The sequence below is a fragment of the Schistocerca cancellata genome, chromosome 7, assembly GCF_023864275.1.
Source record: "Schistocerca cancellata isolate TAMUIC-IGC-003103 chromosome 7, iqSchCanc2.1, whole genome shotgun sequence".
Taxonomy (NCBI): Eukaryota; Metazoa; Arthropoda; class Insecta; order Orthoptera; family Acrididae; genus Schistocerca; species Schistocerca cancellata.
Genome location: NC_064632.1, coordinates 369,929,005 through 369,953,838, shown reverse-complemented (window position 1 = coordinate 369,953,838; position 24,834 = coordinate 369,929,005). Strand labels below are relative to the sequence as shown.

Below are 24,834 nucleotides of genomic sequence, written 5' to 3'. Positions count from 1 at the left end.
GGTGGAAATGGCATGGCAAGCCGTTCCACAGGACTACATCCAGCATCTCTACGATCGTCTCCATGGGAGAATAGCAGGCTGCATTGCTGCGAAAGGTGGATATACACTGTACTAGTGCCGACATTGTGCATGCTCTGTTGCCTGTGTCTATGTGACTGTGGTTCTGTCAGTGTGATCATGTGATGTATCTGACCCCAGGAATGTGTCAATAAAGTTTCCCCTTCCTGGGACAATGAATTCACGGTGTTCTTATTTCAATTTCCAGGAGTGTGGCGAGAACTAATTTGGTCAGCGAGAGAGGTGAGGTAAAGACCAGCACTACGGCACAGTAATACATAGGGTCATGGACCTAGCCGCTCTGCCTAGAGGCCGTGGTAGGTATCCATGCTTTCTGGTGAGCTTTCATAGTAGTCCTAGAGCCGGGATACGAGAGTTACAAAATTTTGTACATGGCTGCACGTTCAGAGATCGTGGATAGTTACAACCTTGCGTGGTGCAGGTTGTAAAAGTCCGTTTACAACCTGCACCACGACAGTAACGAGCAGCCCTTAGTGGCTCGCCATCACAGTTTTTTTATCTTAAATATCTTTGTGACTAATGCCCTTTTGGCATATTTATTATTTTATAAATGACATACAAGTACTGCCAGTCTTTCAAGATAATTCCGTAATTTGAATCATAAGTTTTTAGTCATAATTCGGTGGGCATGTTATAGACCATTCTTTAGTTTAAGTTCTGAGTAAGACACTCCTAGCAGTGTTGAAACCCGGTTAATTCGTTAAAAATTAGTGACCGAGGGCTGTTTTCTTTAAATTGATTCGAGAGTTAAGTGTCCGCCTCCCACAGCGCTGCCTGTATGAGCGGCAGCACGCCACGGCTCGCATCCCTACCTGTAGCCCGCCAGGATGTTGAGCAGTGTGCTCTTGCCGGCGCCCGACGGCCCCAAGATGCCAGTCAGCTGCCCAGATCGGAACAGGCCGCTCACTGACCGAAGGATCTTCTTGTTCCCTGCAACACACATGGCAGTCAGTATGCAGTAGCCTCAACGGAACGGAACGGATACTGTGATAAGGTGAACAAAAGAAAGACGAGAGTAAAGGATTGCAGTCGAATGAAAACGTGTGACATTACAGGAACTACATTACCAAATGAGACACGAAAAGTTGCGGACGAGCTTTGCTCTTAGGTCAGGAAATAACTAATGATCGTGGAAGTAAAGTGAAATTAAGAGAAAAATTGTTAACGTCTAATAAAAATTTAAGTACAGGCCGTGTGCTTTACCGGCTCCCGTCCTATCACACAACGCTCATTCCCAACACATATACAACACTACATTGTGGAAGCAGTCGCCACAGGCATCCACTTGTCGCTGGTGCTTGGCACACTTCTTTGAGTGCAACATCCTGACCTCCTAGTCTTTCAGTCTTTAACGAACACTCGTGATAACGGGTCTCGACGTTCGCATTCTACGGGCATGACTTGGCAGGAAGGCAAGGTTTCGTCCTTGTGTGCTGTGCTGGTTGCGTTCCCATTAGCCTTCAGGGAGCCGTTTTGAGATGTGGTTGCCAGCTGAATGAGCAAATTTTAAGATTTAGTGTAACAAAATGTAAATCCTGTCTCTTCCTGCTTACACAGGTGTCTGCTGAAAAGTCGTTTTGCGTACTTACTATCGCTAATTTCGTCGTCTTAATGACTGCTAACTGCCATAACATTAAACTTCAGTTTTGAAGTAATAAGCTCGCAAAGAACAAATAACAGATCGCTGTACGTGCAGTAAATTCATGATGACTATTAGAAACGACACATTAACAACGAGGCCTCAAACTAATAACTGTTCAGTCGATGCCACGTGCTTATGTCGTTATACTGTCTTGTCTCATGACGATAAGACAGCCGGCCGGTGTGGCCGTGTGCTTCTAGGCGCTTCAGTCTGGAACCGCGTGACCGCTACGGTCGCAGGTTCGAATCCTGCCTCGGGCATGGATGTGTGAGATGTCCTTAGGTTAGTTAGGTTTAAGTAGTTCTAAGTTCTAAGGGACTGATTACCACAGATGTTAAGTCCCGTAGTGTTCAGAGCCATTTGAGCCAAGCCATTGACGATAAGACTACCATTTCCAAAGAGTATATACACGCTCCTTGTTCTCGATGATCTTAGAGAATAAGTAGGCTGCACGTGTAACAAGTATGGTGATTTTTAACTCCTGTGTCCGTTATTGGATATTAATTTTAATTAAGCCTCTGAAATAGTGGCAAGTTCAAGTAACGACGACGGAGATTATAGCGATCATGCGCCCTTCTCTCCAAAATACACCACAGAATGATATTGAGATCCGGTGAGTGGCCAGGGGCGATACGAGAATTCATCCTCGTGATCAAACAGCCAGTCCTGGACGATGCGACCTGTGTGAACAGGGATCATGTCTTGGAACAGAGCATCACCATTGAGGAACAAACATTGTATCATGGGATGGACGTGATCAGCCAAAATGGTCACATAATCCATGGCAGTAATGTCACCTTCAAGATTACCTTTGAGGCCCATGAAATACCACGACATAGATGCGCAAATCACCACCGAAAGCTCGTCATGTTCCACCCTTGGGAAGTAAACTCGCCCAGAAAGTGGGAACAGATTGAAATAGGATTCGTCCGGCCAAATGGATTTCTTCCAGCGTTCCATAGTCCAGGTTTTATGGTCTTGTTAAGGACATTTGAATCATTGATGCCACCTCGGCCTGCAATTCCCTACTTCTACAGCTCGCTTCGTGTTGTTTTGATGCTGACTGGGTTTGCGAGTACGACATTAAGTTCTGCAGCGACTTTTGCAGGTTTTGCCCTAACATTTTTCGTCATAGACCTCTTCAATGACCGTCTGCCACGATCTTGCAACACACATTTTCGTCCGCATTGCGACTTTGCAGATGATGTTTTTTTCGCTTTCCCTGTACGTGGTATAAATATTCGATACGGTCCCTCTTAAAACACCAAACACTTCGGCTATCTTGGTTACGGAAGCCACCACCATACGAGTACCTGCATTTTGCTCAATCTCGAATTCACTTATCTCCGACAAATGCACTCATAACTACACGAACACTGTTCTGACCGTGCAAGACACTTCAAACGCATTTGTGGTGAAATACATCAGCACAAACTGCAGGCTTGGCTGTCATTTGCATTTATATGTTGAAGCATACCTTTCTTGCTGTGTTTTCATATTTTTGTCCCCCCCCCCCCCCCCTCGTACATCGGCATTGCGCAAAAGGCTTTCTGTCCTCTGAGAGGCAGGGCAAGGCAGCAGCGTAGAGCAGTGTTTATGTTTTTATGAAATAAAATGGAATGGGATAAACCGAGTGTCGATACGCAACCGACTTGTCTCGAAACATACCAAGAGCCCACCAAATTGTCTTCGTTATACAAAGGTGTGTCACCAACAACATGAATAAACCACTGTTGTGACATATTATCATGACCAGCATCTAGGACTGAAGTCAACAGCTCGTAATTTATGAAGTAAGTTACACGATCTACGTTAACAGAGTAGACATTAACTGCCGAAAGAAGTTTTTTCACCACTTGCTTAATATGAAGGAGCACGAGCTTGGACTTAAATGGAACAGAGATTGAAAGAACATGCTTTAAGAAATAAAAATGTAGCTTTTATACGAATTAAAAACAAAACAATGCCTAAATGAGAGACAGTCTGCTGGGCAGTAAACTTTTTTTGCGCATATACGAAACCAAAATATGCTGCTGGGTAGTATTCAGTGCCATGTTAACTCCCTTCGTACATTGTAACAAGCTTACACTTTTCTTGCGAAATTTTCGACAACGTGGTCGAGACGTTTTCTCCCGTTCTTGGACGGTGGCACTCCTAGGATCTACATCTACATCTACATGGATACTCTGCAAATCACATTCAAGTGCCTGGCGGAGGGTTCATCGAACCACCTGCACATTTCTCTATTATTCCAATCTCGTGTAGCGCGCGAAAAGAATGAACACCTATATCTTTCCGTATGAGCTCTGATTTCCATTATTTTATCGTGGTGATCGTTCCTCCCTATGTAGGTCGGTGTCAACAAAATATTTTCGCATTCGGAGGAAAAAGTTGGTGATTGGAATTTCGTGAGAAGATTCCGTCGCAACGAAAAACCCCTTTCTTTTAATGACTTCCAGCCCAAATCCTGTATCATTTCTGTGACACTCTCTCCTATATTTCGCGATAATACAAAACGGGCTGCTTTTCTTTGAACTTTTTCGATGTACTCCGTCAGTCCTGTCTGGTAAGGATCCCACACCGCGCAGCAGTATTCTAAAAGAGGACGGACAAGCGTAGTGTATGCAGTTTCCTTAGTAGGTCTGTTATATTTTCTAAGGGTCCTGCCAATAAAACGCAGCCTTCCCCACAACATTTTCTATGTGTTCCTTCCAATTTAAATTGTTCGTAATTGTAATACCTAGGTATTTAGTTCAATTTATGGCTTTTAGATTAGACTGATTTATCGTGTAACCGATGTTTAATGGATTCCTTTTAGCACTCATGTGGATGACCTCAAACTTTTCGTTATTTAGGGTCAACTGCCACTTTTCACACCATTCAGATATCTTTTCTAAATCGTTTTGCAGTTTGTTTTGATCTTATGATGACTTTATTAGTCGATAAACGACAGCGTCATCTGCAAACAACCGAAGACGGCTGCTCAGATTGTTTCCCAAATCGTTTATATAGATAAGGAACAGCAAAGGGCCTATAACACTACCTTGGGGGACGCCAGAAATCACTTCTGTTTCACTAAATGACTTTCCGTCATTTGCTACGAACTGTGACCTCTCTGACAGGAAATCGCAAATCCAGTCACATAACTGAGACGATATTCCATAAGCACACAATTTCACTATGAGCCGCTTGTGTGGTACAGTGTCAAAAGCCTTCCGGAAATCCAGAAATACGGAATCGATCTGAAATCCCTTGTCAATAGCACTCAACACTTCATGTGAATAAAGAGCTAGTTGTGTTTCACAATTCACTGTGTGTGGAAGCTACCTGAGAGGACGGACTGCGAAGTTACAGGGTTAGTCTAGCGCTAAGCGTGTTCAATCGGGTTCACGCCAACGGATACCGCATGACATTAGGTTGACTCCAGTCTCTTGATGGTGGGTTCAAAACGTGCGTGCAGTGAGCTCGTGCATTATTGGTTTGAAAGACGAACCTACCACCGAAATAGTTTGGACAATATTTTGGAGGAGTCTGACTCGACACAGTACAGCCCTCAAATTACCCTCGGCATCGATGGGAGGCATCAGATACTGGCCCAGAACGTGACATAAGCACTTCCACGTTGAACTCATGGGACTACGTACCTGAGACGCGAATTGGTAGATGGCCACCCACTTTTCTTCGACGATCATTAGGAGACGGAGGCTGTCCAGTAATCATTCTCCCCTCTAACCATTCGCGACTGGACCAGGAAAAGGGGTGTGTGACTGGTTCACAGTGTACACTTCGCCCCACACTGTAAGGTGCCTTCCAGATGTACTGGTTGTTGGACAAATATGTGGAAACACCGAGGGAAATGCATGCTTGAACATAAATGCTAGCCAAGCCTGCAGATTGGACGGTTGTATTTGGCCACGAACGCACCTGTGTAATGTCCTCTATATTTTATGTCAATCATGGTTAGAACAGTGTTCTGTGTAGTTATAAGTACATCATGTCGGAGTTAAAGAGAATTCGAACATGGGCAACTGGTGCCCTTGTGGTGGCTACTCCCGTAACCAAGGTAGCCGAAGTTTCAAAAGGCACCGTATGGAAGAAATACAAGGCATACAGGCAAAGCGGTAAAACGTTGTTTACTAAGTCACAATGCGGACGAAAATGTGTGCTGTGTGATCGAGACGGACGGCCTTTGAAAAGGATTCTGATGACAAATAAGAGGACAACAGCTGCAAAAGTCACTGTAGAACGGAGTGGCGCACTCGCGAACCCTGTCAGCACCAAAACAACACGAAAGGAGCTCGAGAAGCAGGGAAATGCCGGACGAGCTGAAATTTGCATCACTCATCAGTGACGCAAATGCCTGTACAGGAAAATGTGCCGAAAACATAATACCTGGACTATCGAACAATGGAAGAGAGTAATTTGTTATGACGAGTCTTTTATCATACTGTTTGCAACTTCTGGCCGCGTTCGCGTCTTGAGAGCGAAATATGGCGGGGATTCGGTCATGATCTGGGCTGCCATATCTGGTAATCCACGAGCCCCATGGTTACTCTCCAAGGTCGCATTACAGCCAATGATTACGCGACCGTTGCGGCTGATGAGGTCCATCCCATGGTACATTCTTCCTCAGTGGTGATAGTGTGTTCCAAGACGATAGGGCGACTGTTCACTCACATCTTCCACGATTGGTTTTGTTATCACGAGGATGAGTTGCCGCATCTCCGTGGCCACCGCAGTCACATGATCTCAACTTTTTTGAGCGTATATGGTCTACCTGAACTTGCCGCTATTTTGCAGGGAGTATCAAACGCCGACCAGTGTGGCCGTGCGGTTCTAAGCGCGTCAGTTTGGAACCGTGTGACCGCTACGGTCGCAGGTTCGAATCCTGCCTCGGGCATGGATGTGTGTGATGTCCTTAGGTTAGTTAGGTTTAAGTAGTTCTAAGTTCTAGGGGACTGATGACCTCAGTAGTTAAGTCCCATAGTGCTCAGAGCCATTTTTGGAGTATCAAACTCTAATCAAAAACCACACAGGACCTGTATTTATTCGTTACCAGACAAATGGAAGCTGTTTTGAGAGTCAACTGGTTTCCTGCGTCGTGTTGTGTTTTTGGTATTGCCATGTGTTTGTTCACCCCGTGCAAATGTAGATGTAGAGAAATCCTGCACTTATTGGTGAAGGAAACCCCATACCATTGGTCGGGGTTCTATTCCAGCCGCCGCCCGGGGTAATCGCGCGGTCTATGGCGCCCTCGTATACACTCATTCCGTTTTCAGGCCACGAGTGGCCTACCGGAACCATCCGATCGCCGTGTCATCCTCAGAGGAGGATGCGGATAGAAGGGGCGTGGGGTCAGCATACAGCTCTCCCGGTCGTTATGATGGTATTCTTGACCGAAGCCGCTACTATTCGGTCGAATAACTCCTCGATTGGCATCACGAGGCTGAGTGCACCCCGAAAAATGGCAACAGCACATGGCGGCTTGGATGGTGACCCATCCAAGTGCCGGCCACGCCCGACAGCGCTTAACTTCGGTGATCTCACGGGAACCGGTGTATCCACTGCGGCAACAGGAACTTACGACAAAATTCCAATTTTCTATTCCAGCTGTTTTCTTGCCAATCTTCTTAGCAAGCCATAGTGCTGTTCGGTTTGTACCGGTGTTCGTAATGAAGATCTAGAGTCCAAATTAATCATCTGGAGACAGGTACGTACTCACTTGACTGTTACATCCCATCCAGTGGCCTCTAAAACGGCAGCGCTGTATTCTGCTGCAGTCAAATGCTCAAATGTGTGTGAAATCTTACGGGACTTAACTACTAAGGTCATCGGTCCCTAAGCTTACACACTACTTAACCTAAATTATCCTAAGGACAAACAAACACACATCGATGCTCGAGGGAGGACTCTAACCTCCGCCGGGACCAGCCACACAGTCCATGACTGCAGCGCCCCAGACCGCTCGGCTGATCCCGCGCGGCAGTCTTCTGGGGGTTTAGTCTCTCCTTAACTTCTACTCCAAACACCCTATAACCCTATGCAATCTGTTTTGTGTATTCTACTGTCTGTCTGCTCTCACTACTTCTCCATTCTACCGATACTTTCAGCGTCACGTTAGTTAGTTCTGGAAGCAGTGCGAGATATTACTTCTTCTGCTGACGGTGCTCTATTGACTTCTTTCCCCACCTATGCTTTCCAGTACTTCCTAATTTCGTGCCTCATAAGTCCGGTTGCTTCGTAACACTCTTGGATAACACCTCAAACACTTCCACTTTCTTCTCCGCATTTCTGAACGTCCGCATTTCACTTCCATATAATTCTGTGCTCCAGGCGTACAATTTCAGGCTTTTCCTAAGTTCTATATCAGTATCTGACACCAGTAGAGTTATTTTGTGGAAGAAAGTTCTCTTCGTCTATGCCATCTACTTTTGGTATTACCTTGTTTTAGCCATCGTGTGAGACCTTGCTTCCTAACTAGGAGAAATATTTCACTTCTTACTCTATTGCGTGATTTCCATTTTTTATTCCTAACACATCTCTAATCTCGTTCCTGCTGCCGTGCATCGCCGTCTGTGGTTTGTTTATCCGTAAGTTGTATACCGTGTTAAGTATGTTCCTCATTCCTTTCAGCGGATCCTGTAAGTTTTATATTCACCCTGAGGCGCTATCTCGACAACGAAAGTTGGCATTCGTATCTGTTTCCATTGCTTTTGTCTTCACCTTCAGAAAATTTCTTTTACTTGGTCTATTGTTTTATCGACATGAAAACTGAATACGAGAGGTCATGAACTGCAGCCTTACTTAACATGAACTCAGCATCTTCGAGTAGACCAAAGGTCGCCGACTGTAACATTCCTATCCAACAGATGAATCATGGTAAAAAGCGCCACGTGCTGTATGCAGAGATCTATAACTGAATCCAGCACACTGGCGTACATTTTGTCAATCAGGAACTGAACGCGACAGACTCTTCTCGCGTTGCCAGACATACTATATAGGCGACAAAAAAAGTTTTATGGTCTGGAGTGGGAGACAGATAAAGAGAGGGGGAGGAGGAGGTATAGAGGAAGGAGAAGATAGAGAAGGGGACAAGGAGGAGGTGGGTAAAGATGGGAGAAACAGGAGAGGGACAGAGAGGGAGGGGGAGCAGATGGGCAGACACAGGGGGAATGAGAAAACGGACTAGCAGAAGACTGCAATAAATGCGAACACGAGCAATGTCGGGTGCTCAGTTACTTTAATTATAATGTCATGTTATTAACTTCTGTCAATTTTATAGCAGGAGAAATCAATTCGTGAACTCTAATGGTCAACAGATGTTGTGTAAGTAGGCTGTTTATGTTTTCTTTATGTAAGTAGGCTGTTTAGGTTCTTATATTGGTAACGCCGCCGCCACGTAGCGCTCTCTGTATGAAAATCACTGGCTGTGCTGTGTGCAGTCTGTGGCTAGTTTGCATTGTTGTCTGCCATTGTAGAGCGGCAGCTGGATGTGAACAGCGTGTAGCGTTGCGCAGTTAGAGGTGAGCCGCCAGCAGTGGTGGATGTGAGGAGAGAGATGGCGGAGTTTTGAAATTACATATATTATGACTTTTGATGATATTAAGGTAAATACATTGTTTGTTCTCTATTAAAATCTTTCATTTGCTAACTATCCCTATCAGTAGTTAGTGCCTTCCGTAGTTTGAATCTTTTATTTAGCTGGCAGTAGTGGTGCTCGCTGTATTGCAGTAGTTCGAGTAATCAAGATTTTTGTGAGGTAAGTGATTTTTGAAAGGTGTAGTTTAATGTTACTCAGGGCCATTCTTTTGCAGGGATCTTTGATAGTCATATTGCGTTGCGCTAAAATTATTGTGTGTCAGGTTAAGCACGGTCTTGTATAAATTGTTCTAAGGGGACGTTTCATATGTCGACCCTTAGCCTAGGATACCTCACTGGAATCTTCTGATTTTTTTTCTTGTAGTTTGTGTATTTAGTGTAGCTTTTGTTTATTGCTAGCGCGTAATTGTAGAGAGAATCTCCTTTGTAGTTGCTGTCTTTCATTGTTGTACTGTAAAACAGTTGTGGCATGCATATAGATTTGCACCAAGTATTTCGCAGCTGCGCTTGTAATTAACTACATATTATTTTCAGTGCTATGTTAATGTGTTCTTTTATTTTTGCTATTCAAATTGTGCTTTTCTGTGTTATCGTGTGAAATATTGTGACAATAATGGCGTGTGAAAAACGTAACACTCGGCTCCAAAGTAAACTGAGAAATGACAGTGAAGACGAAAGTAGTGTGTTGGCCCCACCATGTAATAAATTAACTAATATTCAAAGTAGTAATTTGGTAACTGTGCATAGGGAAATGGAGTGGGCGTCAAACAATGGCGTAGGCACTGAAACAGGTAGTGAACAGGGAAGCATTATCGATCAATCGGTCGGCAACAGCTCGCCTCAGGAATCCGAAATGATAGGACACAATTTTGCAAATACTGTAGATTCAGGTTTTGCGTCCTCACCGTTTTCTCAAATGAGTCAAGACACATTTTCCGCTTGTCAAAATGTGAATGTTGCCGGTGCAAATTCACTGCCGAAAAGCACTGAGGAACATGTTTCAGACACCAGTGCATTGTTATTACAGTTAATGCAACAAATGGGACAAAGGCTACAAAAGTTAGACACAACGCTTGAACAAAATCAGAAACAAATGGGACAAAATCTTCAAAAGTTGGACAAAATCTTCAAAAGTTAGACACAATGGAACAAAATCAGAGACAAACACAGCAAAAGCTTCAGAAGTTAGACACAATGGAACAAAATCTTCAAAAGTTAGACACAATGGAACAAAATCTTCAAAAGTTAGACACCACACTTGAACAAACACGGTAAGATTTAACTACTGAGTTACATAACATCGAATCGAAATGTCAAAAGGTCTGTAATGACGTAAAAACACAAATTTGTGAGCATTTCCAACATATTTTTTCGCGTCATGAGAATGCGTTACAGAATCACGAAGCAGCCATAAAAGAACTGCAGACTACTGTTCATGAAAATCATGAGACCTTGCAAGCTAAAATGGACTCAGTTGCATCTACCGATTCGGTTACGCAACTTGCAAAAACTCAGGAAAACTTAAAGGACACAGTAGAAAGACACATGGGGGAACTTAGTTCATTATCAGAGAAAGTAGTTGAACTTTCGGATCAGCTAAATAATTTATCTACGAAGGTAGATGATAATCTGAATGTCACAAAACCATTAGTCTTTAATGACACAGAAGAGTGCGAACAAATTAGGAAATTCAAACAAAATCAGAATCAAATTAATACGCAACACCAAAGAGAAATCCGGGAAATACAAGATCAGCTGACACAGGTAATACAAGAATTACGTATTTCAGAGGACACTCGCGCTCCAACACGGGAAGAGGAACTTAGAAATACGGAAAAGCCACAAAATAATAACACAGGGCATTTCGGTAATTATGAAAGGAATTGGCAAGGTGGACCGAATTTTGAGATGGAACCGCCGATACGACGTAACAATGACCGATATGCTACTCGCCGACACGATGACTTTGACTATAAGCTGTTCATTACTACACGTAAATTCAAAACGTTTAAGAATTCTGCCAACGACATTCATCCACAAGCGTGGCTCCATCAATTCTCTCATTGTTTCCCTCCCAACTGGTCATTGGAGCACAGGTTAGAATTTATGTGTGGCTACTTAGAGAATGAACCAGGTGTAAGAATGCGATCGGTCATGCACGATTGTCACAGTGAAGGAGATTTTTATCATGCCTTCCTCTCAGCATATTGTCTCAAGCTACACAAGACCGAGTAAAACATAGCATCATAATGATGAAACACATCGAACATTCTGAATTTTCCAGTCTTGTCAAATATTTTGAAGACATGTTGCACAAGAATCACTACCTGTCAAACCCATACAGCCCCTCAGAACTCATCTGCATTTGTTTAATCAAATTACCTGAACATTTACGGCATATTATTTTAGCAGGACGTTGCAAAGACGACATTGAAACTTTTCAGGGACTCTTACAAGAATTAGAAATTGACACAGACAGTCGTGGGATGCGAAAACAGGAAAACAATCACTACAGGTCACATCCGTCACAATTCCGTGACGACAGAAACAATAAATGGCCACGACAAACCTATTCTTACAACGTAAATCGTGACCAAAACAGACACCACCCATATGACAACCACTGGCAGAGTAATAGTTACAGGGAAAGATGACCTTTCCACGGTAATAACTATCACAGAGACAATCAGAGAAACAGACAATATGGGAACCAAAATAATTATTATCAAGGGAGACAGAATAACTTTAGATGCAACGGTCCAGCACGCAGTTACGACTCAGGGAGAAATTCTCCACCACGTGACAGACAAGAAAGAAACTATGTAAACTACCGACAAAACGACAGACCTGAATTCTATCAGAACTGGCGAGCTTTAAACAGAGCTGGGCCCTCTCGGCAAGGCGAATTTGTGGAAGTTAGGCCTCCTAATCCCAGTAACGACGCGCGCCAACAAAGAAACAGACAATGACTCACACCGCAGGCAGCTGCGTGCGCCCGCTGGCTCAGGGAAAAATAACATTGACGCTAACCTTGAGACAAATTCCAGTATTCTTTACGGACGAATACCGCATGATGATTGCATTCAAGTTGGAACTCTGCGTACTGAGAAGAGCAAAGGGTTACACCACATTTCACATGTAAAACCGTTTATTGAAAGATAATCTGCTTTTTAACTTTGTCTTTGCCATAAAATGTTTCACTTCACGTTACCAGTATGCTTTAGAAACTGTTACCATGCAACAATGTTTGAAGTTAAATATCCAGTCAAGAACCAAGAGAACTTATTTAAACAGAAATTACGAATGCATTGTTATTGCGAACAGACAACACAGTGTAATTGTGTGTGTACATTCTTGCTTGTTAGTTGCACGATTAGAACATTTACCAGTACTGCTAATGAGATTTTAATGCAACATTTTGGTTTACTGGAAAATACATTTGGGATTTAAAGTACTTTCTGTGAGATTAAAGATGCCTTAGTATTTGGTTTCTTTGACAGCTACACAGTTATATTACGACACTACTAATGCGTGACAATTTACAATGTTGCTTTTGTGGTGTATATGTTTTATATCTGCACAATTTTTCTGAATTCTTCTGGAAAGCAAAACATGTTTTATTAGTAACTTTTGTGGTATAGCTACAAGGTGACAGCCTTTTCCATAGCACAACAATACGTTACAGCACAGTACTTTCATAATCACAACAATAAGCGTAATAACTAAGATATCTCTACGCAAAGCATTTCACTTTTGTTTATCATGAGGTAAGTACATTGGCTTCTGCAGAACTTAGCTTTCGGAGGAAAATAACTACGACACTTCCACAGATATTATCTTACAACAAGATGCACATTTAGCGCTACAGGACACGCATTTCAGTGATTAATTTTGTACTTAAAACATTTATTTTTTAAGATTTTTGAATTACAAAGAAAGTTTTCCGTGATACATTTCATTCCATTGCTGTAATCTATAACACCTGAGGGTATAATTACAATAATCCTCAGGGGGGTACACGCCTGCTTTGTGTATCATGTGTTTGGCAAGCACAAGGAGCCCTAGCTAATATAGTATTTGCTTATACAATTTAACACATCGGTACCATATTTCTCTAACACATAAATTACACAGCTATCTGATCATTTAACTGAGAGATAAACATGTTTTTTACTACGTCAGTGACACATGTTTACGTAATTACACCGTTGGGTAACTTCACACTTATGAAATTGTATTTTGTGTGTACTGTGTGAACTCTTCATATTTTTTCGGAACCATTGTGATACTATGAGAGCTTTGAATGATGTATTTGGTATGAGATCATGATTTTTAAAGTACGTTTGAGGCAGATGACACTACTGAAATGAGCAGAGAATATTTTTTATGGTTTGAAATTATTGCAGAAAGCTACAACTTTTTTGAGATTTGACTGAGGTGTTATGATGTTATTTTTACGACGACGATGTGTATTATGCTGTTGAGGTATGTTTATGTCAATAAGATGATGCTACCATATATGAGGAATGTGATTACGTGTTTATATGTATATGAATAATGAGTAGTGTTTAGGGACTCTAGTTTGTGAAAAAGGTTGTTGGAAACCAAGAATCGTACTTTATGAGTTATGAAATGTATGTAAATGCGTGAATGTTTTACAATGCCGAAGAAAATTTTTTGGGCACTGTCATATCAATAGGATTTTGTTTCTACAGATTTGTAACCCAAATTCTTGACCTGTGAAATATTTTTATATGAGACTGTCACTGTAGCAAACTGGTGTCGTAAATATTTCGGTAAGAAAGCCAAGTGACCTTGACGTAATGCGTCTTGAGCGGCCAGCTGTGCGTCGCTGGAAAAAAGCCATTAGTGCCTCTCAGAGGTACAGGTAGAAAAAAAGAAAGGGGCGGCCATTGTCCTCACTATTGACATTTCCTTGTTGAAAGCATACTGTGGAACTCGTAATTTATGATATTTACTAAAATGCCTAATGAAATGATTAGAAACATTTTACATCTATTGTCTTTGTAGTTGAGTGATTGCTCATTTTGTTTAATATCTGTTTTCCAGCTGTCTTGCAGCATTGGTTTCATAAAATAAAATTAAATGCATTTGCTAATGTGAACACTTTCTGTCAACAGATCTATTAAATAATTATTTTATGATCCACATTCTTCGAAAAAGGAGCTCTTGGAATGGAAAGAACAATAAGATGGGACTAGTAACAGTAACTGTATACATAATATTCTTTTCAAGTACATGGTAATATTTCTTTTTATAATAAGTTGTTGTGGTGCACCACTTTAATTACGTAGACATTAAGATGTGAATAGACATTTCCCTTGTCTGCATTATTGTCTTTAGTGTAATGTTTTTTCTGCTTGAGCTATGTCATGTTTAGATATAAGTTATTTCTGCTGCTGTTTGCCAGGCATAGTGTTACTGAATTTCACTTTGTATTACTCTGTTAAGCTAGTTTTACTACTGATTTATTTTTAGTTGCTGCACATGGGCTCATATTAGTTGTAGTGCTGCAATTGCTTTACCTATTTAAATTTTTTGTCATTGATGTTTGTATTAATTGTTTTATGTGATGCTGCATTGCCTCGTCCCCTAGTTTAGCATCTGAGCTCAGTAGATTTAAGTTAGCTTAAGAAGGGGTAGACTATATAAGAAACTAACTATGATGACTTGGAAGAAATGCATTAAGAAGCTATATGAAAATGGTTTGGGCAAAAAAAAAAGGATACTGTACAGTGGAGAAAAACTATTTTTGACAGAGGATGTGAACAAAATACAGAAAGCAGGCTTAGATAGGACTTTTGGGAATAATGATGAACGAAGGGAGATCTCCATGCAAATGTTACACTGAAAACAAACCCTGTCCTTTCCTTTTGTGTTATCCCACTATGTGTTTGTGTACCCTTGTGTATTTATTTTCTTCCTGTCTCTGTGTAGTTTCATAGAATTTTTTCTTCTTCTAATACTCCACTACATGAACTATGATGAGGAATACTGTTATCCTCAAATATAATTGGCATTAATAATATGTTATCTACCTTGTAAAGATGCTTAGACGTTATTTATTCTGTTTTATTTTAATGCTCATGTGTGAAGTTGATGTTTCGAAAGTTATTCTGATCTTTATGTATTTACTTATGTCATAATTCCCGTAACACTGTTGTATATGTTTATTTCTATTCTGTTGTAAAGCCCATATTACTACAAATGTTATCTGTATTGTTATGTTTTTAATGATGTATTTTGTACCTTTGTAATTGTATTCTTATGTTATATAACTGTAATTGACACCAGTTCATCATGTTATTAACTTGTAAGCATTCATTTCACTGCACACTTTTCTGTTGGTCATAGTATATGGACAATATGTGAGAAGTAGGGACTGTTAGTGTTTGCACGTGTGTTAATAATTCAGCAAGGGACTGGATAACAGCATTGCTGGTTCTAAGGACAATTCCAAAAACTTTGTGAGTGCACAAGTGGTGGTTATGGACTTGTTGTATTAACTGCAAGACTCTTCACTGGTGATTGTGCACCCGTACAGTCACAACAGATGGCTGCTGGCCGTCTCTACAAGGACTACAGTGGGTCTGCATCTTTGATGGCCAACCAATACCACAATCTCTACCAGGACTACAGTGGGCCTGTCCACAATCTCTACAAGGACTACAGTGGGTCTGCACCTCTGGTGGCCCACCAATACTCTCTACAAGGATTACAGTGGGTCTACTCTGTGATGACCTACCTACCAATCTTCTTCAAAACGTCGAATGACTCTGCTGTGGGTTTGCTCTGTTGTGGCCCATTACCTGTCAGCATGTCAAGAGTCAGCACTGTCTTTCCGTTGGAAGGACAACACTACTTCTTCAAGACTGCATGAAAATCCACTACTTCTGTGTGCAATTTCTTTTACTAATGAGAAACTGTAATTACTATTATGATGAATGATCAGGACTATCTTTATGGACTGTGAGAAAATTTTAGCTTTTGACCAACATTGTATCAATAAGTGTGTGCATTTTATATCTTTGTTACTGTAATTGTGAAAAATTTTTTTCAAATCTGTATTGGCCAGTGCCCAACACCATTTGTAAAAATTTTTTGTGGGGAGCGTGGGGGCTATGTAAGTAGGCTGTTTATGTTTTCTTTATGTAAGTAGGCTGTTTAGGTTCTTATATTGGTAACGCCGCCGCCACGTAGCGCTCTCTGTATGAAAATCACTGGATGTGCTGTGTGCAGTCTGTGGCTAGTTTGCATTGTTGTCTGCCATTGTAGAGCGGCAGCTGGATGTGAACAGCGCGTAGCGTTGCGCAGTTAGAGGTGAGCCGCCAGCAGTGGTGGATGTGAGGAGAGAGATGGCGGAGTTTTGAAATTACATATATTATGACTTTTGATGATATTAAGGTAAATTCATTGTTTGTTCTCTATTAAAATCTTTCATTTGCTAACTATCCCTATCAGTAGTTAGTGCCTTCCGTAGTTTGAATCTTTTATTTAGCTGGCAGTAGTGGTGCTCGCTGTATTGCAGTAGTTCGAGTAATCAAGATTTTTGTGAGGTAAGTGATTTTTGAAAGGTGTAGTTTAATGTTACTCAGGGCCATTCTTTTGCAGGGATCTTTGATAGTCATATTGCGTTGCGCTAAAATTATTGTGTGTCAGGTTAAGCACGGTCTTGTATAAATTGTTCTAAGGGGACGTTTCAGTTGCTATAGCCATTTGTCAGTTTCCAAAAGCAATTTAGTTTCTAGGAAATATAAATTACACATATAAAAATTATTAATTGTGCCAGTATTAAGCTGCAGATCTGAATCCTGGACTTCCTTATAAAAACAAGGAAGGAGCTTTAAGACATTTCAAGGCAAGATTTTAAAGAAAATATATACATTTTGGACACCTAAGAGATAGTAACGATAACGACTGGAGAATAACTCGTAATGATGAAGTTTACAATTTATACGAATAACAAGATATAGTAACAAAAATTAAATCCAAAACATTGCAGTGGATATGGCATGTTAGTAGAGCCCCACAAAACAGGACAATGAAGACAGTGAAAGCAGAGTTTCCCACTGGACGACGAGCTCTTGAATACTCACATAAAAATACCTTGACAGTGTTCTAAGTGACTAGGAACAATTATGTTGGAGTAGGCCCTCGAAGAATCTGCGAGAGGGCAAAGGTGGCTCAGTGTCGTTCATTCTTCAGCGAAAAGCCTTCTTGGGTTCATAATAATAATAATAATAATAATAATAATGAAATCAAATAGTTGCACTTAATGGTTAGCGACCTCGACTATACAGGGTGATTTTGCTAAGTGCAGACAAACTGGAGGAAACGATCCTAGAGAGGATAAAGAAAAATAGGTCAGACGGACACATGCCCATAAATGGGTTCCAAAGGAAGTACACCCACTTGAAGGTGGAGAAAAACATCTTTGACAGTGATCACGCTATCAACACTAGGCAGGTAGCCAGCCGCCAGCATTTGGTAACCCAGACGACCATGCGGAACATTTCACATGATAACCGCCACAATCCAGACCACTTACATCAAATGCATACATTATTACCTATGGATTTGCGTTCGTAGCAACAGGTTTGTCGCTTGGTCGTCGCACACGCCATCACAGTGCTATGATTTGTTCATCCGTCATGTCCACAGACGAGACTAGCTTTACGAGGAGCAGTATTGTCAATCTGCACAACAGCCACCTGTAGGCTACGGAAAATCCCTGTGGTATGGTGGCAGCAAACCATCACTCCAATTCAGCCTCAATGTGTGGATGAAATTATTGGCTGCCGTCTTGTCGGACCAGTTATGCTAGCATAAACTGCGCTTCCAGCAGGATACCCTGCCTCCCCTGCTAGAAGACATGCCTTTGATAAGAGTAATGCTGGTGCTCCAGATCAGTGCCCCCTTTTAGTAGGAAAACCTGACTCCCCTGCTGGAAGATATGTCTTTGGCAAGAATAATGCTGGTGCTCCAGCTCAGTGCCCCCTTCCAGCAGGAAATCCTGCCTCCATTGCTGGAAGATATGCCTTTGGTGAGAGTAATGCTGGTGCTCCAGGTCAGTGCCCCATTCTTGAGTGTAGAGCTAAAACACGATTACAGACCGAACGTTCCGACTCGTGTGCTTTCAATTACTGAAACGTGCACTATCAAAGATTTTTTTTTATCCCCAATTTTCAAGTGGGCATACCTACCTTGGAGTGCCTTTCCTGAGACCGCCTCCGTAGCTGAATGGTTAGAAAAACACGGTTATCCTCGCTGTCCACTGTGCGAAAGAACCTCGGCGGTCCCGGTACCTACTGGATTTTTTCTGATGAAGGGAGGTATGGAACTCGGTCCACTTAGCCTCATGAGGTCAAAAGAGGAGCTGCTTGAATGAAGAAGCCGCATCACCATCTAGTGGCAATATCGGGTGGAAGAACTGACGATATTCTGATCATATTTCCCACGATCATAGATCGCTCCTTGTACTGCCTTGCTGGTAGCAGTTGGCCAGTCGTAACAGGCTTAAAGCATAACCCATGAATGATGTTTTTTTTTTTAATTTCTTTGTTCTTAATCTTTATAGTATACATATGCAACCCACGACCTTACATGATTAGTGAGTCTAGGATGTTACAATGTCACTATTGTTAGCAGCTAACTACAGTTATTACAAGAGAGCTACAGTACAGTTTTACAACGGGCAATTTCTATTCTATTAGTACCCTACTTAGTTCTAATGTCTACTTGTGACTAAAAACCTTTACTGCCTGCAGTCTCACAGGTGTGTCAGTGATTGTATAAACCTACTGTGTAGCCTTGCTCACCGAGCTAACCCCGATGAGCGTGACCCTGACACTAGGCAGGCCAAGGATGACTTGAATCGCTGCAGGTTCCTATTTGTATTTCCTCTTTCTTAGTCCTACTAACCAAGATCCTATCCTACATCAAGTCCGCCGCATGTCTCAATTCGGTTTGTTGTACCCTATCCTCGTAGTGCTGCACGTGGCGGATTCCAACTGTATTGTGAGTCGACCTATCCACGCACAGGCGGTACTGGATCAGGGTACTGGGACACATTTAGTTATTTGCTGCTATTTCCGATTTTCCCTCAGATATTCTGCAAAAACTTTCCGCGATACCTCGTTGGCTAGGTTATTCAGAGTTCGAAATGTCTTCTCACATCTTGGTAGGGAGTATGTGTCATTGTCGGGTAGTTGAAGTCGTAATGCGGCAGCTACGTCATTGAAAAGAGGCCACTCGTAAACAACACGGTCGGGAGCACCCTCCGGTGCGCCACAGTCACACGCAGGCGTAGCCCTCCTCCCAAACCGACACAGATATGCCGGATAGGGTCTATGACCAGTGAGAAAATGGAACAGTCACCGAGTTGGCTCAAAATACTTCATTCCCAGCCTTTCTTTCACATCCGGCAGAAGTTGAAATGTTCTGCGACCAGTATCATCAGCCTCCCACGATTCCTGCCACAGTTCCTCACATCTTATCCTAATCACATCCTTGTTCCCAGCCCGAACACCCAATGTGTCTTCTTCTTCTTCTTCTTCTTCTTCTTCTTCTTCTTCTTTATCGTCGCCTTGCCCCACGTCACATAGGGTCGGCGTTGCTCTTCTAGATCCTTCTCCTCCATAGTACTCTATCCATTCCCTCTTCCTTCTTCCATCCTTTGTCCCTTAGGTCCCTGGATATCTTATCCTTCCACCTCATCTTAGGTCTTCCTCTCCTTCTCGCTTCTTCAATCTTTATATTTTCAACTCTGTTTCCGATATACTCTTCCCCTTTTCTCTGTAAGTGTCCGCACCACCTTAGTCTGCTCTCTTCTATCTTTTCCCCATGGATCCCACTTTCACAGCTCCTCTAACAAATTCATTTCTAATCCTGTCCTTCCTTGTTACCCCACACATCCACCTCAGCATCCTCATTTCCGCCACTTCCATGTTCCTTTCCTGGGCTAATGTGATTGCCCATGTCTCTGCCCCGTATATCATAGCAGGCCTTACCACCGACTTGTACACTTTCCCTTTCAACCCAGTGCTCACCTTCTTGTCATACAACACTCCACTCATTTTCCTCCAGTGGTTCCAACCGCAATTTATTCGGTGTTGTATCTCGCTTTCCAGTCCTCCGTCCCTTTGTATGTACAACCCCAGGTATTTAAATTTGCAGACCGATTTCAGCTCATCATCCTGGATCTTGCAAGACCTCATCTGCACATACTTCAGTGCTAAATATTCTGACTTTGTTCTGCTAATTTTCATCCCTCTTTCTCCTAGTGCCTTCCTCCAATCAAGTCTGTCGATGCTCTGCTCACAAAGAACCACATCATCCGCAAACATCATATTCGACGGCGCTTCCTTCTTCACATCTTTCACCAGCACATCCCTAATCAGGTCAAAGAGGTAGGAACTAAGCGCAGACCCTTGATGTAAACCTTCTTTTACTGGGAACTCCTTTGTCATGCCCACACTACTTCTCACCTGTGTCATTGCTCCTCTGTACATTTCCTTCACTACCCAGAATGTCCTCTGTTTCCTCAATATTCCCTTTATTGCTGTCTGCTCTCTAATCTTGATGTCCAGAGGGCAGAGCCCCTTTATCAGTAACAGGGCCCCACCTGGAGATGTCCAATTTGGCCCCCACTGACCTTAAAATCATATGGCCCAAATGGCTCTGAGCACTATGGGACTCAACATCTTAGGTCATAAGTCCCCTAGAACTTAGAACTACTTAAACCTAACTAACCTAAGGACATCACACACACCCATGCCCGAGGCAGGATTCGAACCTGCGACCGTAGCAGTCCCGCGGTTCCGGACTGCAGCGCCAGACCCGCTAGACCACCGCGGCCGGCTCTTAAAATCATATTCCTCTGCACCCTTCTCACTGACATGTCGGGATGGGCACCATCCTCGTGAGTCTGTGCGCCCAGACTCCCGAGCCGTAACCCATTATTGACGTTAATATGCTGTTCTGATACAGTTTTATCAAATGAGGGGGAAGATGAAATCTTTTGTGACCAATGGAGATGAGGTTATCAAGTACATGTAAGGCCCTTTGGGTTACAGTTTCAATGTACTTTCAGCCGGCCGCTGTGGCCGAACGGTTCTAGGCGCATCAGTCTGGATCCGCGATGCTGCTACGGTCGCAGGTTAGAATCCTGCCTCGGGCATGGATGTGTGTGATGTCCTTAAGACAGTTAGGTTTAAGTAGTTCTAAGTCTAGGGGACTGATGACATCAGATGTTCAGTCCCATAGTGCTTAGAGCCATTTGAACCATTTTTCAATGTGCTTTCCAAAGTTCCACCTTTCATCAATGATGATTCCCAAGTAGCGTGCCTCGCGTCGCGGAGAACTGGCGAGCTCTCAATTCTTACTGTGGGGTTCTTTATAAGTTGTCCTTTTAACAGAAGATATGTGGGCTTATTCGGTGAGATTGTCATTTTTGTATTCCTGCACCAAAGTTGTAATTTTTCCATTGCCATTTCTATTTTTGGTTCTATATCTTCGCGGGCTACGTTTACGTTCCTCCTCTCAGGGATCATATACTGCAGTCATCCTGTAAAAGGCAGCTGTGAGGAGAGAGTAGGAACCGCGGCCTTGACAACTGGGCGGTGGCAGGGGAAGGTGTGTGGACAGTAGTGTTTCGTGCACTGACCTCTCCTCTGCTGTAGGCTGGCCACACATGACTGGCAGGACAGCGCTGGTCACGCGACCAGAACTGCAATGCTCAGAGGAGAGCGGCGTGGCGGAGGAACCAGTTGTCGGCCACGTAACACCATGCAAGGACACGGCGTGGCCTCGCCAAACAAAACAATTCGCTCCAGCCGTTAGCCCGAGCATCCCGTAGTAAACCAGTTGGCGCTTCGGTGGTTACGCCCACTGTCTGTAGACCAGGTCATCATTAGAGGATGTAGTAGTGGCAAGTTACGTGTCGTTTAATTTGAATCAACAGCATTTGTAACGCTCTCTTGGGGTTCTCTGTTTCTTCCTAAGTTCTGCTAGTAAACGCCTCGATACACTTTGCTGCGCACAACGCTCCCAACGTACTACAACCTCTAATCTTTTCTTTCGACTACAGTTTTCACGTTATTATTTCCTTCTCTCCCAGTTCAGATGCTGACGTTCTCCACTAACCCTTCGCCTGTTAGTTGTTCTTCAAAAGCACCTGTCCTTCACTACTCTCTGTAACGGGCTTTCATTGTGTAGGTTATGATGTCACTTAATATTTAGTGTTAGATAAACTCTCCCCAACTTAACCTGTTATAACATGTTCATGTTGCATTTCCCATTTAAACTGAGGCGACAAAAGACATGGGACAACGATATGCACACATACAGACGGCGATAGTATCGCATACAGACACTATAAAAGGGCACTGCATTGGCGGAATTGTCATTTGTATTCAGGTGATGCACGTAAAAAGTTTTTGGCCTGATTATGGCAGCACGACTGGAGTTAAAAGACTTTGAACGCGAAATGGTAGCTGCAGCTAGGTGTATGGGACATTCTCTTTCGGAAATCGTTACGGAGTTCAATGTTCCGAGAGCCACAGTGTCATGAGTGAACCGAGAATACCAAATTTCAGGCACTACCTCTCACCACGGACAACGCAGTGGCCGACGGCCTTCACTTGACGACCGACAGCAGCAGCGCCTGCGTAGAGTTATCAGTCCTAACAGACAAGAAACACTACCTGAAATAACTGCAGAAATCAATGTCGAAGGTACGGTGAACGTTTCCGTCACGACAATACGACGAAATCTGTCGTTAGTGGACAGTGGTAGCAGAGGACCGACGCGAGTTTCTTCGCCTGTTGCGCGACTCCTGAGTTCGTGAGCCGGCCGCGGTGACCGACCGGTTCTAGGCGCTTCAGTCCGGAACCGCGCGGCTGCTACGGTCGCAGGTTCGAATCCTGCCTCGGGCATGGATGTGTGTGATGTCCTTAGGTCAGTTAGGTTCAAGTAGTTCTAAGTTCTAGGGGACTGATGACCTCAGATGTTAAGTCTCATAGTGCTCAGAGCCATTTGTACCATTTGAGTTCGTGAACATATCAGTTGGGCCCTAGAAGACTGGAAAACCGTGCCCTGGTCAGATGAGTCTCGATTTCAGTTGGTAAGAGCTGATGTTATGGTTCGAGTGGGGCGCTGACCCCGCGAAGCCATGGACCCTGGTTGTCAACAAGGCACTGTGCAAGATGGTGGTGGGCTGTCCAGAAGTGTGGAAGGTAGGAGGCGAGGTATTGGCAGAACAGATGCTGTGGGGATGGGTCGTGAGTCGTGCTTGGGTAGCTCAGAAGGTAGAGCACTTGCTCGCGAAAGGCAAAGGTCCCGAGTTAGAGCCTCGGTCCGGCACACAGTTTTAATCTGCCAGGAAGTTTCAGGGTGGGCTGTGTTTACATGGAATGGACTGCGTCCTCTTGGCTAACTGATCCGATCAGTGACTGGAAATGGTTATGTTCGGCTACTTGGAGAACATATGCAGTCATTCATAAACTACATGCTCCCAAACAACGATGGAATTCTTATGGACAGCGGTGCGCCATGTCAAAACGTTCTGGACAAGCGAATAATTTGGCCAGCCAGATCGCCCAACATGAATCCCATCGAACGTTTATGGACATAATCGACAGACCAGTTCGTGCACAAAATCTTGCACTGGCAACACTTCCGTATTAATGGAAGGCTTTAGAGGCAGCATGGCTCAGCTTTTTTGCAGGATACTTCCAATGATTTGTTGCGTCCTTGCCACGTAAAACTGCTGCATTACGCCGGCCAAAAGGAGGTCCGACACGGTATTAGGAGGTATCCCGTGAGTTCTGTCGTCTCAGTGTAGAGTGCGTTTTTGTCAAGCGTGTCAGCACAGTTGTTGGAAGAGTTCATTTTAGTACCACCAAGATCCGAACTTACGTTCTGGATTTGTCACAGATGAATATCTGTTAAAATATGAGAGAAGCAACACATAACCCTTTCGTAGTCAAGGTGGTACAACAAAAAATTAAAAACATTGGTAACTAGATTCGGCTAAAAAAGTTGGCCGTCTTCGGATCAAATACGATAAACGAATATAATTGGCTATAGATTGCATCTCGGGCAGGTATTGTGGAAAAGGATTCAATCATTGGGATTAGAAACGATTTTAAATCAAAGGAATCTGAAATCGGAAGACTTCTGAAAACTTTGTTTGTCCTGCCTCTCCTGCCCTCTGGCCAAATTGAAGACTGCTTCGTCGAAGACCTGAAGTGTCGCAAAGCTAATAATGAACCTCCGGATAACTTTTTGATTATTTACTTCATACCTCCCCCCATGAATCATGGACCTTGCCGTTGGTGGGGAGGCTTGCGTGCCTCAGCGATACAGATGGCCGTACCGTAGGTGCAACCACAACGGAGGGGTATCTGTTGAGAGGCCAGACAAACATGTGGTTCCTGAAGAGGGGCAGCAGCCTTTTCAGTAGTTGCAGGGGCAACAGTCTGGATGATTGACTG

At 43.2% G+C, this 24,834-nt stretch overlaps 1 protein-coding gene and 1 long non-coding RNA gene across 2 annotated transcripts in view; one reads left to right on the top strand and one right to left on the bottom strand.

The window, feature by feature from the left end:
- The window catches only part of LOC126092020 (uncharacterized), a 510,940-nt gene that overhangs the window by 41,157 nt on the left and 444,949 nt on the right, over nucleotides 1-24,834 (top strand). The window lies entirely within an intron of this gene.
- LOC126092019 (ATP-binding cassette subfamily G member 4-like) overlaps nucleotides 1-24,834 on the bottom strand; it is a 465,655-nt gene that overhangs the window by 58,677 nt on the left and 382,144 nt on the right. Inside the window, exon 2 of the mRNA XM_049907407.1 lies at nucleotides 891-1,008. Coding sequence (XP_049763364.1) covers nucleotides 891-1,008 — 118 coding nt within the window. The remainder of the gene's footprint in view (nucleotides 1-890; nucleotides 1,009-24,834) is intronic.